General features: G+C 39.8%; 1 protein-coding gene across 1 annotated transcript in view; it reads right to left on the reverse strand.

Moving 5' to 3' along the window:
- Window positions 1-11,254: 11,254 nt before the first annotated feature.
- The window catches only part of SELE (selectin E), a 41,729-nt gene continuing 34,893 nt past the window's right edge, over window positions 11,255-18,090 (reverse strand). Inside the window, exons 8-15 of the mRNA XM_011979953.1 lie at window positions 17,828-18,016; window positions 16,692-16,880; window positions 16,375-16,563; window positions 15,987-16,163; window positions 15,336-15,443; window positions 14,536-14,557; window positions 14,358-14,430; window positions 11,255-13,126 (exon numbers count right to left, since the gene is read on the reverse strand). Of these exons, the coding sequence (XP_011835343.1) occupies window positions 14,373-14,430; window positions 14,536-14,557; window positions 15,336-15,443; window positions 15,987-16,163; window positions 16,375-16,563; window positions 16,692-16,880; window positions 17,828-18,016 (932 nt within the window). The 3' untranslated portion in view covers window positions 11,255-13,126; window positions 14,358-14,372. The remainder of the gene's footprint in view (window positions 13,127-14,357; window positions 14,431-14,535; window positions 14,558-15,335; window positions 15,444-15,986; window positions 16,164-16,374; window positions 16,564-16,691; window positions 16,881-17,827; window positions 18,017-18,090) is intronic.

The following is an 18,090-nucleotide window of genomic DNA, read 5'->3' on the forward strand; positions in this document are numbered from 1 at the left end:
CTACTTCTCTTTCCTCTTTCCCCACCCCTTTCCTAGACTGGCCTCTATTGCCTCCCACTGAGAAAAAAAATGAACTGCTGATCAGAAAAGTAATGTCACTAGATTCTCTCTTCCTTCCCTCCTGTTTTTCTATCCTTCCTTCCATTCTCCTATGCACCTTTCCTTCCCCTCCTCCTCTTCTTTCTTTTTCTCTTTCTCCTCCTCCTTCCCTCCTTGTTGTTGTTCTTTTTCCTCTTCTGTATCCTCCTCCTCCTCTTCTTCTACTTGTTCTTGTTTTTGTTTGGTTCTTGTTCTCCTCTTCCTTCTTCTTCTCTCTCTCCTCCTCCTCCTCCTTCTTTTCCACTACCCTCCTCTATCTTTTTTATAAACACTAAGCTAACTCTTGGCTACCTGCGGTAAATGGCCCTTGGAAATTGCAAATACTATAAATCAAAACTGCATTTCAGACAAATTTATGATGTTTGTGAATCTTCAGTAGAGCTAAGTGGTGGACTTGACTCATTTTGGTTCCTTCACCTCCGTGTTTCCTTGCTCACCACCTAGTGGAGGTCCTTGTTAGTGGCACTTCCTGAAGTTTACCCTTGAAGAGAGCCATGCTCTCTAGCTTTTCACCATGTAGGTGTAGGAGCCTACAAGTACCTTTAATATTCTTGGACTATAAAATGAGACGGTGATAAGACTGCATGTGAAATTAGGACCCATGTGATGAAGGACAATAAAAAGGAAGACCCACTGGTGTGAGTCAATGAGTCAAATGCAAATCAGATTTGCATTTTTAGGAAAATAATTACAGCGACAACAAAAGCTCTGAAGTTCAGCACCCCATATGTATATTATTTAATCTTTATAACAGCTCTCTGTTATAGATATGATTATTATGCCCATTCTAAAGAGTCTCAAAGAGGTTAAGAAACAAATTCAAAAACTAGCAGAAGATAAGAAATAACTAAAATCAGAACAGAACTGTAGGAGGTAGAGACACTTAAAACCCTTCAAAAAATCAATGAATCCAAGAGGTGGATTTTGAAAAAATCAACAAAATAGGTGGACCACTAGCTAGGCTAATAAGAAAAGAGAGAATAATCAAATAGACACAATAAAAATGATAAAGGGGATATCACCACTGAACCCACAGAAATACAAATTACCATCAGAGATTACTATAAACACCTTTATGCAAATAAATTAGAAAATCTAGAAGAAATGGATAAATTCCTGGACACATACACCCTCCTAAGGCTAAACCAGGAAGAAGTCGAATCCCTGAATAGACCAATAACAAGTTCTGAAATTAAGGCAGTAATTAATAGCCTACCAACTAAAAAAGTCCAGGACCAGACGGGTTCACAGCCAAATTCTACCAGAAGTACAAAGAGGAGCTGGTACCATTCCTTCTGAAACTATTCCAATCAATAGAAAAAGAGAGACTTCTCCCTAACTCATTTTATGAGGCCAGCATCATCCTGATACCAAAACCTGGCAGAGACACAACAGAAAAAGAAAATTTCAGGCCAATATCCCTGATGAACATCAATGTGAAAATCCTCAATAAAATACTGGCAAACCGAGTCCAGCAGCACATCAAAAAGCTTATTGACCACAATCAAGTCGGCTTCAACCCTGGGATGCAAAACTGGTTCAACATACACAAATCGATAAATGGAATCCATCACATAAACAGAACCAATGACAAAAACCACATGATTATCTCAATAGATGCAGAAAAGGCCTTTGATAAAATTCAACATCCATTCATGCTAAAAGCTCTCAATAAACTAAGTATTGATGGGATGTATCTCAAAATAATAAGAGCTATTTATGACAAACCCATGGTAAAAACTGAAAGCATTCCCTTTGAAAACTGGCACAAGACAAGAATGCCCTCTCTCACCACTCCTGTTCAACATAGTATTGGAAGTTCTGGCCAGGGCAATCAGGCAAGAGAAAGAAATAAAGGGTATTTAAATAGAAGAGAGGAAGTCAAATTGTGTCTGTTTGCAGATGACATGATTGTATATTTAGAAAACCCCATCGTCTCAGCCCAAAATCTCCTTAAGCTTATAAGCAACTTCAGGAAAGTCTCAGGTTACAAAATCAATGTGCAAAAATCACAAGCATTCCTATACAGCAGGAATAGACAAACAGAGAGCCAAATCATGAGTGAACTCCCATTCACAATTGCTACAAAAAGAATAAAATACCTAGGAATACAACTTACAAGGAATGTGAAGGACCTCTTCAAGGAGAACTACAAACCACTGCTCAAGGAAATAAGAGAGGACACATTCCATAGAATGGAAAAACATTCTATGCTCATGGATAGGAAGTCTCAATATTGTGAAAATGGCCATACTGCCCAAAGTAATTTATAGATTCAATGCTGTCCCCATCAAGCTACCATTGACTTTCTTCACAGAATTAGAGAAAACTACTTTAAATTTCACATGGAACCAAAAAAGAGCTTGTATAGCCAAGGAAATCCTAAACAAAAAGAACAAAGATGGAGGCATCATGCTACCTGTCTTTAAACTATACTACAAGGCAATAGTAACCAAAACAGCATGGTACTGGTACCAAAACAGATATATACACCAGTGGAACAGAACAGAGGCATCAGAAATAACACCACACATCTACAACCATCTGATCTTTGACAAGCCTGACAAAAACAAGCAATGGGGAAAGGATTCCATATTTAATAAAAGATGTTGTGAAAACTGGCTAGCCATATTCAGAAAACTGAAACTGGATCCCTTCCTTGCACCTTATACAAAAATTAACTCAAGATGGATTAAAGACTTAAACAAAAGACCTAAAACCATAAAAACCCTAGAAGAAAACCTAGGCAATACCATTCAGGACATAGATATGGGCAAAGACTTCATAACTAAAACAGCAAAAGCAACGGCAACAAAAGTCAAAATTGACAAAAGGGATCTAATTAAACTAAAGAGCTTCTGCACAGAAAAAAAAAGAAAAGAAAAAAAAGCTATCATCAGAATGAACAGGCAACCTACAGAATGGGAGAAAATTTTTGCAATCTATCCATCTGATAAAGGGCCAATATCCAAAATCTACAAGGAACTTAAACAAATTTACAAGAAAAACAAACAACCCCATTGAAAAGTGAGCAAAGGATATGAACAGATACTTCTCAAAAGAAGACATTTATGTGGTCAACAAACATATGAAAAAATGCTCATCATCACTGGTCATTAGAGTAATGCAAATCAAACCCACAATGAGATACCATCTCATGCCAGTTAGAATGGTGATTTTTAAAAAGTCAGGAAACAACAGATGTTGGAGAGGATGTGGAGAAATAGGAACGCTTTTTACAGTGTTGGTGGGAGTGTAAATTAGTTCAATCATTGTGGAAGACAGTGTGGTGATTTCTCAAGGATCTAGAACTAGAAATACCATTTGACCCAGCAATCCCATTACTGGATGTAGACCCAAAGGATTATAAATCATTCTACTATAAAGACACATGCACACATATGTTTATTGAGGCACTATTCACAATAGCAAAGACTTGGAACCAACCCAAATGCCCATCAATGATAAACTGGATAAAGACAATGTGGCACATATACATCATGGAATACTATGCAGCCCTAAAAAAGGATAAGTTCATGTCCTTTGCAGGGACATGGATGAAGTTGGAAACCGTCATTCTCAGCAAACTAACACTGGAACAGAAAACGAAACATTGCCCGTTCTCACTCATAAGTGGGAGTTAAACAATGAGAACACATGGACACAGGGAGGGGAACATCACACACTGGGGCATGTCAGGGGATGGGGGGCAAGGCTAGGAACAGCATTAGGAGAGATACCTAATGTAGATGACAGGTTGATGAGTGCAGCAAACCACTGTGGCACATGCATACCTATGTAACAAACCTGCACGTTCTGCACATGTATCCCAGAAGTTAAAGTATAATTAAAAAAAAAAAAAAAAGAATAAAAAGAAAGTTGCCTTAGTCACATAACTAGTAAGAGACACGGTTGGGAATTTGAACAGAGGCCAGTCAGTTCCAAATCCCCTGCTCTTGATCATTAAGCTGAACTTATGGCAGGAACTTGGAAGACATGGTAAAATGGGGACAAATGTGGAGCCAGGGAGACTTGTGAAAGTGCCAAATGCTCCTACTATACCCTGAAAGAAATATCTAGATTTGCTTTTTTCTAAGTCTTCTCCTCTAATTCTCTCAATCTCTCTATCTCTTTCTCTAAGAGATGGGAATGCTGCTTTGTCACTCAGACTAGAGTGCAGTGGTAAGATCATAGCTCATTGCACTCAAGTAATTCTGGGGTCTAGTGCGTCTTCTCCCTCAGCCTTCCATGTAGCTAGGACTACAGGTGCATGCCCCAACCCTCAACTAATTTTTTTATTTTTATTTTTTTGTAGAGACAGGATCTCACTATGTTGCTCAGGCTGTAATTCTCTCTTGAAGCTTGTCCAATCAGGCTTTCAGCCACACCAATTCCCTAAGACTGCTCTCACCAAGGTCCTACACTTCACTAACACCAACAGTCTATTCTCCATCCTCATCTTACTTCACCAGGGAGCCCCTGGTTTTTCTTCTACTTCACTGGCTATTTCTTCTGTATCATGTTGATTCTCCTCATCTCCCCAACCTCCAAACCCTTGGAGTACTCCAGAGATCACCGCTTTGCTCTTCTGTGTCTAACCTCACTAACTTGGTAATCCAATTCACTCCGTTGACTTTGAATACCATTTAAACGCTAATGATTTCTAAATTCTGTACAGCCAGAACCATTCTCCTGCAGCCAAATGCCTACTCAACATCTCCATCCCCAAATTTAGTTGTTCAATAAGCCTCTTATATTTTACATCTCCCAAACTGAACTTCTGAATTTTTCCTCCAATCTGTAGGGCTCTTTCCACAGCCTTTCCATCTCAGTAGATTATAACTCCATCCTTCCAGTTACTCAGACCAAAACTTTTGGAGTTAACTGAGACACCTCTCTTTTTTTCACAACTCATATCCAATGTGTCAACAAATTTTGCTAGTGGAAATATTGTGGGATTTTTTAAGGAATCAGAGACAAATGGGGTTCAGGAGGATATTTATTTTTTAGGTGCACTGGCCAAGTCAGATTAACATCCAAAGGACTGAACCCTGAGCAAAGAGTTAAGTTACCTTTTTAGCATTTTGTGGGGTGGGGGAGAGGGGGATCTGTGCAGGAGGAAGCATACTACAGAAGTGAGAAACAAAGACAGTTATTCAATTAATTGAGACATGCATTACATCATTTCTTACTTTTCAAGGAGAAACATGTTTTGCCACTTGAGTTTATCTGTCTAGTGACCTTGCAGCTGCACAACTAGGGAATCAGTGTCTTCATAATGCCTGGGAAAGGGGGAGAGATAAGGCTCACTAGCCCCAGAAAAACAGGCAGTTTATTTTTAAAGGACTCCAGCTCTTTCTCTTTCTCTTTCTCATGGGGAATTGGGTTTTTTACATACAACTGAGTTTCTGCTTACACATTATTTAATTTCTTTTAATTCCTGTTCCAAAAGAAGCCAGATACAAAAGGTTACATATTGTCTGATTCCATTTATATGAAATATATAGAAGAGGTAAATCCACAGAGACAGAAAGTAGATTAGAGGTTCCCAGGGGGTGAGGAGGAAATGGGGACTAACTGCTTATAGGGTACAGAGTTTTCTTCTGATAAAAATATTTTGGAACTAGATAGAGATTTTGTTAGGCCACTCTTGCATTGTTATAAAGAATTACCTGAGACTTGGTAATTTATAAAGAAAAGATGTTTAATTGGCTTACACTTCTGCAAGCTTTACAGGAAGCATGGTGTCAATATCTGCTGTTTCTGGTGAGGCCTCAGGATGCTTACAATCATGGCAGAAGGTGAAAGGGGAGCAGGCATATTACATGGCAAAAGCAGGAGCAAGAGAGGGATGTGGGGAGGTGACAGTCACTTTTAAACAGTCAGATCTCGTGAGAACTCATTCATTATCATGAGGACAGCACTAAGAGGATGGTACTACTAAATCATTCATGAGAAACCCCACCCTCATGATCCAATCACCTCCTACCAGGCCCCACCTCCAACATTGGGGATTACAATTTGACATGAGATTTGAGTGAGAACATGGATCCAAACCATATCAGAGATGGTTATACAATGTGATAAATGTCACTGGATTGTACACTTTAAGATGGCTGTTTCATGTTATGTGAACTTCACCTCAATAAAAAAAAAATTTAATGTACATTCAGCCAAAAGAAGATTTGGAATAGGAAAGGTCATGGAGATATATTAACAGCCATTTGATGGGTGGTAACGAAGAGTGGTTATTAGACTGTTTTGTGGCCCTCAAAACGTAGAACTAGATAGAGTTGGTGAGCATTGTAAAACCATCACAAAACCCTGGAGAGAGGACCCAATGCTGAAGAACCACTTGCCTGTCAAGAGACATGAGGGAAGTACCAGTGAATGCTATTGAAAGCAGCATTACTGGGTCCAAGGGATGGTTAAAGGACAACTACCCAACCGTTCCCTAGCCTACACCTCCATTACAGATGACTGAAGGTTTATTCGCTCTTTGCTGCCAACCAAGGCTGCACTCACTGCAGTTGCTATCAGTTTATTATGGGTAGAAGGAATGTGCAGTAGAGAATTAACTAACTGCCCACCTACCTCCACAATCCTATCAGGACAAAACACCACTGCTCACGTTTTCTTACATTTGGCATGTAAGCCACTCTTATTGTCTGTCATCTATCTCCTAGACTGTTCACCTAAACTGCTCTCTCCTGACCCAACCTTGATTTTCATCCCAAATGCTTCCTAGCCATCCCTGGGATTCCTGTCTTCACCATCACTAAACCCCCCTCAATCTTCCAGTTTCCTTTTCAAACTTTTCTCCTACCTTGTTGCTTTGTCATCAGCCCAACTGCCTCCCAAGGACATCACTTCCCCTGCAGATCTCTCAAGATGACAATATTTATTCTCCACACAGCGAACACTTCAGGGTTGGAAGGCAGGGGCAATCTTCTCCTGTATAATGAGGGCCTCCTGTATATCTTTGTTCATCTGCCCTCTTGTAAAAAAAAAAAAAAAAAAACAAAGAAGAAATAAAATAACTCTGCTTCTTTGAAGCTTGTGACACTGAGATAAACCATCTCACTGTCCTCATTGTAGTGACCTCCCAACTCCCAACTGCTCATGCAAGGATGGCTTTGGCACCTGGCTCCTGATCTTCCTTCCCCTGTAAGCACTTCTCATAGTCTTATGGGACTTCACCATCCATGGCACAATCCATACCACAGCCCACATCCTCAGCTCTCCAATGACATTTTCCTCCACTAGGCTTGAGCTACCTCCTTCTCTAGGCACAGCCTCAATCTCAACATCAACTAAGACTGTACCATCTCTAAAGTCACACAATCAAACACTTCACTCTTTTTTTTTGTGAGATGGAGTTTCACTCTGTTTGCCCAGGCTGGAGTGCAATGGCGCAATCTCGGCTCACTGCAACCTCTGCCTCCCGGGTTCAAGCGATTCTCCTGCCTCAGCCTCTAGAGTAGTTGGGATTACAGGCATGCGCCACCATGCCTGGCTAATTTTGTATTTTTTTTAGTAGAGACAGGGTTTCTCCATGTTGGTCAGGCTGGTCTTGAACTCCCAACCTCAGGTGATCCACCCGCCTCGGCCTCCCAAAGTGCTGGGGTTACAGGCGTGAGCCACCGCACCTGGCCCAACACTTCACTCTTTAACTACTGTCTCCTATTCTCCCAAGTGTATTGCTCAAGTATCTCATTGCAATGCTTTTTACTCCTACCTCATTGAACCTCCAGGCCATTAAACATTTCCTTATTTCTAACCATCAGGTTTCTCCTTATTTGTTGTTACTGTTTTTGTTTTTGTTTTTGTTTGTTTGTTTGTTCGTTTGTTTTTAGACAGGGTCTCACTCTGTTGCCCAGGCTGGAGTGCAGTGGCGTGATCTTGGCTCACTACAGCCTCCGTCTCCCTGGTTCAGGTGATTCTTGTGCCTCAGCCTCCCAAGTAGCTGGGACTACAGGCACGTACCACCATACCCAGCTACGTTTTTTGTATTTTTAGTAGAGATGGGGTTTTGCCATGTTGGCCAGGCTGGTCTCAAACTCCTAACCTCAGGTGATTCACCTGCCTCGACCTCCCAAAGTGCTGGGATTACAGGCGTGAGCCCCCACTCCCCTTCTGGTTTCTCCTCATTTGTTTCAAGTCTATGCTGCACTATTAAAACTGCCTTCACAAAAATTATAATAGTGAAAAAATTATGACAGTGAAAGAGATCTGATATAACCCACCCCCATCTTGCCTTTAGCTTCCAGACTGCCCTTAATAATTCCTGGGCTTGGGCCAAGCTATCTTTGGCAGAAATTTAGTTTATAGTTTAAATGATAATAGCCCTTCTCCGAAACTAAACTGCCTTTGTAAAGCTAATAAAAGACCACCAATGAAAGGTTAGGAGGATGAGAGGAGCCTGAATTCTGCTAAGGTGTAGAGGTAAACAATTACCAACTGTTATTCCAGGGGTCACAAGATTCACAACATCCCCAGTTACTCCTGCAGATAACAGCACATCATAGAACCTGATTGGGCTTTTGAGATGTCTTTTCAGATTCTTACATTTCAACTGGTGGCTCTACCTGGACCCACCAACAAGTCCTGTGGCTCCACCCAGAAACAGACTTAGCAGGCACAAGGACCATTTTCCACACCACTATGATTGCATAGCACCCATTCCTCTGCCTGCCAAACTATCCTTGAAAAATCCTAGCCTTAGAATTTTGGGAGAGGCTGATTTCAGTAATAACAAAACCCTGGTCTCCCATTTGGCCGGCTCTGCATGAATTAAATTTTTTCTCTATTGCAATTCCCATCTTGATAAATCAGCTTTATCTGGGCAGCAAACAAAATGAATCCATTGGACAGTTACACTGCTGGCAGATATATCTTGCTTCCAAAATTGGATGTTTGTTAAACAAATTTACTCTATTTTCTTGATATTTACAACTGTGAATGTTGTGTCTGAATTCTCTTGATTTCTTGTTGAAAAGAACTACATTGCTACAGCCAGTACATACAGATAGATAACTAATTACTCAACACAGAGGGGGATGTGATCATCACTGCAATGTGCAAGTGAATGTTACCCATTGTCCACTTTTCCCAAACTACATAGTGTTATATGGTATATGACCCAATCAGTAGAGGCAAAGCTCCAGAAATATCGCATAGACATCAGGCACTCATTAAACTAATCAGCCTATAGTCCTTTTTCAGTAATTTCCAAACCTGGTTGTGCCTCCAAATCACTTGGTAACATTAAAAAAACAAAAAAACATACACACAACATTTGCTTCCAATCCTACTGAATCAGAATATTTTGGGTTGGTTCAGGAACAGATTCAGAAGTTTTTCAGGGTCCAAGGTTTATATAATTTGAGGTCTCTCTTTGAGAAAAGGAATGTAAAAGCGTCTTGCTTTTATAGATTTTACAAAGATGTATTACCACGTAAATACATTCTTAGGACCCAGGCCCTTGTAATTTAAAGGTTCATCTAAATAATGAACCCTGAAGCTTAATTTTCATTATCTTCAGGGTAAATTACCTGTGGGTTAGGATTTAGGAATATATCTCTGTGTGTATGTGTGTGCACATGAGCATGTAAGCTTTTGTGGCTTTTTTTTTTTTTTTATCTGAGACAGAGTCTCGCTCTGTCTCCAGGCTGGAGTGCAGTGGCCTGATCTCTGCTCACTGCAAACTCCGCCTCCCGGGCTCAAGCCATTCTCCTGCCTCAGCCTCCTGAGTAGCTGGGACTACAGGCACGCGCCACTATGCCCAGCTAATTTTTGTATTTTTAGTAGAGATGGGGTTTCGCCATGTTGGCCAGGATGGTCTTGGTCTCCTGACCCTGTGATCCACCCACTTCTGCAACCCAAAGTGCTGGGATTACAGGTGAGAGTCACTACGCCCAGCGCTTGTGTGGATGTTTTAGGTGAGTGGATACAAAACTAGATGTTTCCCTTCTGTAGCATCTGTACTGTTTACTCTATGTACCTCAGTATTTTTTCTTTTAGTATCTTTCCTCTTTCTCTCTTATTACTTCCTCTTGTGCTATTTTTCCACCTCCTTTTTTAAAAAATTTTTTTCCCTCTTATTTCTATTGATCTTTAGTCCTCACAATGATTCCTACAAGCCCCATTTCTGTATGTGGGGATTGAAATAATTGCTGGACATTTGAGAGATAGAGATATTAAATTGCAAACTGGCAGTAGAGGGGGCAGTTGATACACAACTGGGTTTTAAACTGTAGCCCTCTGAGACCACTCATTCCATTTGTGAAAAGTGATTCTACTTCTTCTTATGAGCCGAAATATGCATTCATTCACCCATGCATTGATTTATTCATTCTATAAATATTTGTTGGATGTCCACTCTGCACCAAGAATGTGCTAGACTCTGAGAATACAGCAATGAACAAGGTAATTTTTCTCTACCCCTGAGGAACTTAGAATTTAGTGGGGAAGACAGATATTAAACAAACAATTATGCAAGTAATAATGTATAGTTATTTATTACAGTTAAAGGAAGGAAGAGAAATATGGGTTACGAGGGCATTAAAGAGGAGACCTAGTCTAAGTAGCCAATTCTCATGAAGGGACATGTGTTAGTTGGAGTTCTCCAGAGAAATAGAACCAATAGGGGGTGTGTGTGTGTGTGTGTGTGTGTGTGTTGGGGTGTGGGGGTGTGGTATTTTTTTATAGAAATTGTCTCACACAATTATGGAAGCTGAGAAGTCCCTTGGCCTGCTGTCTACAAGCTGAGAACCAGGAAAGCCAGTGGAATACTTCAAAGTCCAAAGGCCCTAGAACCAAGAGCACCAGTGTTGGAGGGCAGGAGAAGATGGGTGTCCCAGCTTAGAAAGAGAGTGAATTCACTCTGTTTGCTCTACACAGGCCCTCAGTGGGTTGGATCATGACCACCCACATTGGTGAAGGCAATCCTCTTAGCCTACCAATTAAATACTAATCTCTTCAGAAATACTCTCACAGACACACGGAGAAATAATGCTTTATCAGGGTGATAGAAATCTTCTGGAGTTAAACAATGGTGATAGCTGTACAATCACATACGTTTTTAAAGGGTGGATTTTATGGAATGTGAGTCTTATCTAAATAAAATTTTTAAGAAAGAGCCTTAACACAGAGATAAACATAAGCATGTTTATTGTCAACCTTTATAGTGTCATGTCAAATAGGTCTGACATAAGCTTAAATAAATATATACTTCAAAAATCATAAAATATTTTAAGTTATAATTTAAAATTCTCAATAAAACTCAAACACAAACCACATTGGTATTTCACACAGCTAATTTCTAATGGAGTTTACATAAATATTTACAACACTTAAACAATTTCAAAGAAAATAACAATTTATTCCATGCATAGCCTGATCACAGTAGTTGTTCTCTCTTATTTCCCAGAGTTTTTCTGCCCCTTTAAAATAACCTCTGCTGTTCTGATCCTTATCACATCTCTGTTTTGACTGTTGGCTTTGTCATTGCCAGTGTTCAGCCAGAACTTCTCTGAAACTTTTTTTTTCAACACATGCTAAGCTAATGGAAGTGTAGGAGAGTTTTGATTCTCACACTCCACAAGGCTAGAGCAGCTTTGGCAATTACTGACTGAGAATTTCTCATTGCCAGTGATCAACTGAAAACTGGAGATTCCTTTGGAATTGTTAAATCTGCTTATAAATAAACATAAATGCTTGCTCACACAGGCATTCCTCTCTTCCAGAGCACCCTAACATACAGAAGAAGACAAATAGGGAATAACTATTAGACATCTTCATTCGTTAAAAATCTACCAGATGACTCTTTTACATGGTGAGTTTCTATTGTGAATTTAAAATCGTCCATAATGTACAAGAATTATGTTTACATATCACATCTGACAAACATCTTTGTAGGAATGCGAAGCACATCCATCTTTCTGCATTCTTTTCCAACAAAGACATTCATAAAATTATACCTTCGTGTGTTTGCGCTTATGCTTTTATTAGTTCCAAACATTTGGCCTCGTGGAAGTTTTTCATCATGGAAATCCCTTATTTCTGAAAAAATACCTGACAATATACAAACCTTCCATTCAGTTTTTACTCTCCAATTCTACCATGTTTTCAAAAAACAACTGTAGTAAAAACATTCAGAACTTTATTCTGGTTAACATCATGCCTTGCTAGGGGACAATAGTTTCCCTTTTTGAAATAAATTTATAACAAATGTAACATGATTTATTAATAAACAACGAGGGGGTAATCTAGAATAAGTAACTTTTACCAGATCATAGTTTACAACATTTACAAGTTTTTTAAGTCCCTACAACACTTGTATTGAATGAAGAATTATGGAAGATTATAATATATTCAATGCAAGTAAAAAGATCACAATCTTTAAGAACTCTTTAAGAAACACTGAATCCCATAGGGATGAAAATGATTAAACTGTACATAGCAACCCTCACACAGAGTCTTCAGTAGGATTTGCACCATTAACAACCCTCCATGCATTTGCCTGTGGGCATTCAACATCTGTTATTTTTTTAAGTTATAATATTTTAAGCCATTTTTTCCTCTAAACTCTTGATAATTATTATTCATTCTTGTGACAGCAACTGTGTAATCAGCTGTCGAAACACTGTGAAGGGCAAAAGAAAGAAAGTCACAAAATATTGTGTTTCTGTGCCAAGATTTTATAGCGAGCAAGGGAGAGTTAGAAAAGGAATTCTGAGATTTCGGAGTCTTGGTCTCTTCACCTTTTCTTGGAAGAAAATATCCTTTCCCTTCATTAGCCAACACTCTCTTAATCCTGAGAATAGGAAAGAGAACACTGAGTCTTTTCAGTTGAAGGCTGACCTTGCCCACTGGACTTTGATCTGTTGAAGTGGTGGTGGGTGTTGCGGTTTCAGCCATAAAGACATCTGGCATAGTAGGCAAGAAGGGCCAGAGACCCGAGGAGAGTTATCTGTCTCTGTTAACTTCAATGTATCCCTCTAGTTCTCCAGATGCACCTGTGTTTCTGCAAATATAAACATGCATGTCATCAGAACACTTAATATTCTGCATACTGATCATGACAACAAAATGTACCTTCTAACACAGACTACTGTATACACTCTCACTAGGATAGACCATGTAGGAACATCGAATTCTATTCAGTTAGGACAGTGACGATGGATACATATTATACATCTGTCAAAACCTACAGAATATACAACATAGAGTGAATTCTACTGTAGCCTGTGGACATTAATGAATAATAATGTATCAATGTTGGCCCATCCAGTTGTAACACTAATATAAGATGCTAATAACAGGCGTAATTGGAGGGGTGGTGAGGAGATATGTTGGAACTCTTTGTGTTTTCTGCTCAATTTTTCTGCAAACTTAAAACCACACACACAAAAAAAGTTATTTTAATTTTTAAAAAAGTATTCAGAGGGACTTGACCCTTCCAAATTCTCTCAAAGCAGGTCAGAGTAGTTAAGAACACAAATTTTAGAACCAGACTGCCTGAGTTTGGATCCTGGCTACAGCACTTACTAGCTTTGAGATTTCAGGCAATTTACTTAACTTCTCTCTGTCTTATTTTCTTCATCTGTGTGATAACAAATATAGCAACAGGCTAGTCCCGGTGGCTCACGCCTATAATCCCAGCACTTTGGGAGGCCAAGGCAGGTGGACCAGGAGTTCAAGACCAGCCTGGCCAACATGATGAAACCCCGTCTCTACTAAAACTACAAAAATTATCTGGGTGTGGTGGCAGGCACCTGTAATCCCAGCTACTCGGGAGGCTGAGACAGGAGAATCGCTTGAACCCAGGAGGCGGAGGTTGCAGTGAGCCAAGATCATGCAACTGCACTCCAGTCTGGGCAACAGAATGAGACTCCATCTCAAAAATAAAAAAAAAAAAAAAAAAAGGAAAAAGAAAAGATAAGAAATATAGGAACAGCCCATATCTCAGAGTTCCTAGCTTAGAAAAGTTCCTAGAATATAGTAAGTGCGATGTAAGGGTCAGCTATCTTCATTACTATTACCTATCATAAATGAAATTACACAATAAAGCTAGATCTCAGTTTCTTTCCTCTCCTTCTATAAAAAAATGAAACAACTTTGCAGAACAATACCCAGGTGATGATTTCTCCCCTGCTCCCTCCCTAAGATATTGGCAAGTTTGGAGGGTTCAAAGAGAAACAGAGCACGTAGAGAAGATACCTCTCTCATAACCATTTGTGAGTTACAAGTCTTACCTGATTCTTTTGAACTTAAAGGATGTAAGAAGGCTTTTGGTAGCTTCCATCTGATTCAAGACTTTGGCAGCTGCTGTGGAATACATGAGAACACTAGGTAAAGCACTGTCTTCCAACATGAAGAGAGAAAAATGTGTGGAATGTTCAATGGCATGCTTTGTATAAGAATGCAACTTACCTGGCAGGAACAAATTTCTTTGCTGCAAAAGAAAAGACAAACAACCATTAATTCAGACTAAACGACTTTTAAGGATATATTAAATCCAGATACAATGTGACTTAATTCATCAAAGGTTGCAAACTCGATGCTTCAGGGCCTCTGTAATAATCAGAGCACAAGCATGGCTCGGTGGCATCTAGGGTAAAATGCAAAGTGCACAGCCATCCAAAGGGCATAGCAGCTTCCTAATGCCAGCAAATAGCTACAGGGTCATCTTGCCTGATTCAGCTCCCAATTTTTCATGAGAAGTCCAAAGTCTGAATTTAAACGTGAGATTTCCTTTTTGTAAATATCAGAACTTAACTCAAAAATGTTTTAAGTACTCTTAAACATGCAAGCCAAACAAACAATGAGTGTAGTCAGATGTGCTTGCATATTCTTTATGAGATACTCCCAATTTTAAGCCTGCACTCCAAATAAATCTCCTTAGGAAGAATTTTATCCATTTTCCTGAGAGCGTTCATCATGGCAGTCTCATTGCACAATTCCTGGAGGCATCGTATAATTCAGCATGAGTAGCACCCCCTGGAGTTGTACAATATTAGGCATAACTAACATTTTTATTTCCTAAAACTCTTCCCACACTGAGTTGTACTACTAACTCTTTTCTTAAGACTTCTGCTTAATTATACTGCATTTATTAGTGTTTATCCAGATTCTAATTATTGTTTAAATTAGTAAGCAAGACCATGACTTATCAATGAGAAAGAAATGTATTTTCAAAATCATTTTTGAAGAACATTCATAAACTTCCTCACCTTTCCGAAACCATTTCCGAAGCCAGAGGAGAAATGGAGCTAATGTCAGGAGGGAGAGTCCAGCAGCAGAAAGTCCAGCTACCAAGGGAGTGTTGGACTCAGTGGGAGCTAAGGAAACAAGAGAGGAAGAAATGTCATGAGGAGGAACTGACATTAAAGTCTCTCTGTCCTGTCCCGTTGGCCTTTTTTCTGTACGTTCATTACTAGGAGCAGAAGAACTATCTAGTTTAATACAAGAAGCAGAGATGTGGCATTAAAGGCCTTTGAGATCTGCTCCAAGCCACCTTTGAAGCTATTTCTACCATTGGCAGGCAGAACTCTAACTTGCCAAGCTCGTTCACAATACCACACCACACCTTGGTTAGTAAACACTGCACTTGCTTGCTCTCTTGCTCTCACTCCCTCTTATTTTCCATTTCCCCCTTTCTCCTCTCCTCTCTCTGTCTCCTTTCTCCAGTTGTCAGAATTCTACCTATTTCATCAACATGCAACTTCTGTTTTTTCTCTATCCCCATACAACTTAATATTCACAACTTGTCAACCTGGGCGACCTTTCTGGTTTGGATATAATGGATAGTTGATTACTGTAACAAGATAGCTCTCCCTTTTTCTCTTTAATCCCCAGACAACCACCATCAATCAGTGCATCACCTTCACAGGTAGGCAGCATCCCAGACCAGTGTCCTGTGGCACCACATGTCATTGCTGCAGAGCCATTGAGCCTCCATCCTTCAGGACATGCAAAGTTGCACACAGTGCCAAACACGGGCTCCCCACTGCAGCTCATGTTGATCTTTTCCAGAACTGCCAGGCTTGAACATTTTACCACTGCAAATATTAGGTACACAGGTAGAGTTTCAGAAAAATCTACTGGAAAATTTCTAAAACTTGCTTAAAAGTCAAAAATAAATGTAACGTATAAGCACTACTTAGTTTTCAGCGTTTAGGAAATTAGGATCAAACCCCTTGGGGCAATCCAGGTTCAGAAACTTAGGAAGTATTTGACCTCTACCCTAAAAAAGTCTGCACTCAATTCTACCTTGGCAGGAAGGAACCTCTTCTGTCCATTGTCCCTGAGATGTGCACTCAAGTTGAGTTGATCCATGTAATTCAAATCCTTCCTCACAGCTGAAGGCACAAGAGGACTTGTAGGTGAATTCTCCAATAGGAGAATGAGCACACCTCACCAAGCCCCTCTGGGGCTGGTGGACAGCATCACATCTCACAGCTGGAACACATGAGAGAGCACTTCAGAAATTTGTTTGCATCTCCAGCAATACATTTCCCAAGGTAACCAAGTTCCTAAGCTCTTGAATAGTTTTTTATCTTAAAATAAAATAAAAACAAAGACTATACCTTCACATGTGGGCTTCTCATTGTCCCACTCCCCTGTGGGGCCACATTGGAGCCTTTTGGATCCCTTCAACACAAATCCCTGCTCACAGGAAAACTCACAGCTGGACCCATTACGGAAACTGCCAGAAGCGCTAGGAAGACAATTCATGTAGCCGCGCTCGGGGTTGGACAAGGCTGTGCACTGGAAAGCTGAGACATCAAAATGATGGTCAGAAAATATTGCAGTGGAACTAGAGAGTACTTGGCATTTGTTGAGTGCACCCAGTTCATTCAAGCAACACTTGGAGAACTGAAGATTCTTTATAATTCCCTGGACAAGTGGGAAGATGGCTGTTTTCTTTGAATTTCAGCCCCCTCACTGATCATGGCACTAATTAAAAGACTAATTAACCAGAACATTAGTTCCTGAGCACTGTTCTTCTAACATACAAAATAAATTATGGTCAAGGCAAAGATTTCACACAGTCCGAGGACAACATATGGGTCGTGGATGTTTATAGTTGGTGCCAAAAAGGAAGAGAAGAAAGCACCCCTATAAAATTTGTCTGTTTTGCAGTTTGGTTTTTGTGTTATAATGTTTTGCTACTGGAAATCATTCTGTGCTGGCTTTGGCTAGGAGAAGGCCAGTGCCTGATAGTAAAAACTGCTTGTTTTCAATATCCTTGCTCTCACTTAAAAGTGAATTAAAGTTTACTGCTTATATATGTATCAATACTATCTCTGTAGCTGACCCTGTGCTTGAAACAGTCTCCTCACTGCTAATTATGAGCCATTTCAGAAGACAGATGTGATGAGAGTTTTATATTCAAATCATGTTCTCATTATTCCGCTTTCTGGATTTTCTAATAAGATTCCTTTAGATTAAGAATTCTGTCTATTCCATCCTAATGTCTATAAAGTTATATTAGCACATCACGGTAAAAATAAGCCAGCAAAAGATTCATTCTTAACACATATGATCCTTTCCCTGGCCAAACATTAGTTCTTTTAAATGAATCTCAAAGATATGAGTGTTGCTCATCAAATCTGATTTCTATAGTTTAAGTGGGTATTCGTTTTTTTTTTTTTTTTTCACTGTCCAAGTTTGAAGATGGTTGTTCTTTAAGAAAGTATAAATCAAAGGATCTTAAGCTTACCTTCGCAAACTGGGACTTGCTGTGTCCACTGCCCTTGAGTGGTGCATTCAACCTGGGCTGCTCCCTGCAACATGAAGCCTTCTTCACAGGTGAAGTTGCAGGATGATTTGAAGGTGAACTCTCCAGCAGGGGAATGGCTGCACCTCACAGAGCCATTCTGAGGCTGGCGGATGGCCCTGCATGTCACGGCTGTAACAAATATACCCATTGATATTAGCAGGGCCTAGAATTAGCTTGCCCATTTCCAGTATGGGTTTAGGAAA

The sequence above is a fragment of the Mandrillus leucophaeus genome, unplaced genomic scaffold, assembly GCF_000951045.1.
Source record: "Mandrillus leucophaeus isolate KB7577 unplaced genomic scaffold, Mleu.le_1.0 Scaffold207, whole genome shotgun sequence".
In the NCBI taxonomy this organism is placed as follows: Eukaryota; Metazoa; Chordata; class Mammalia; order Primates; family Cercopithecidae; genus Mandrillus; species Mandrillus leucophaeus.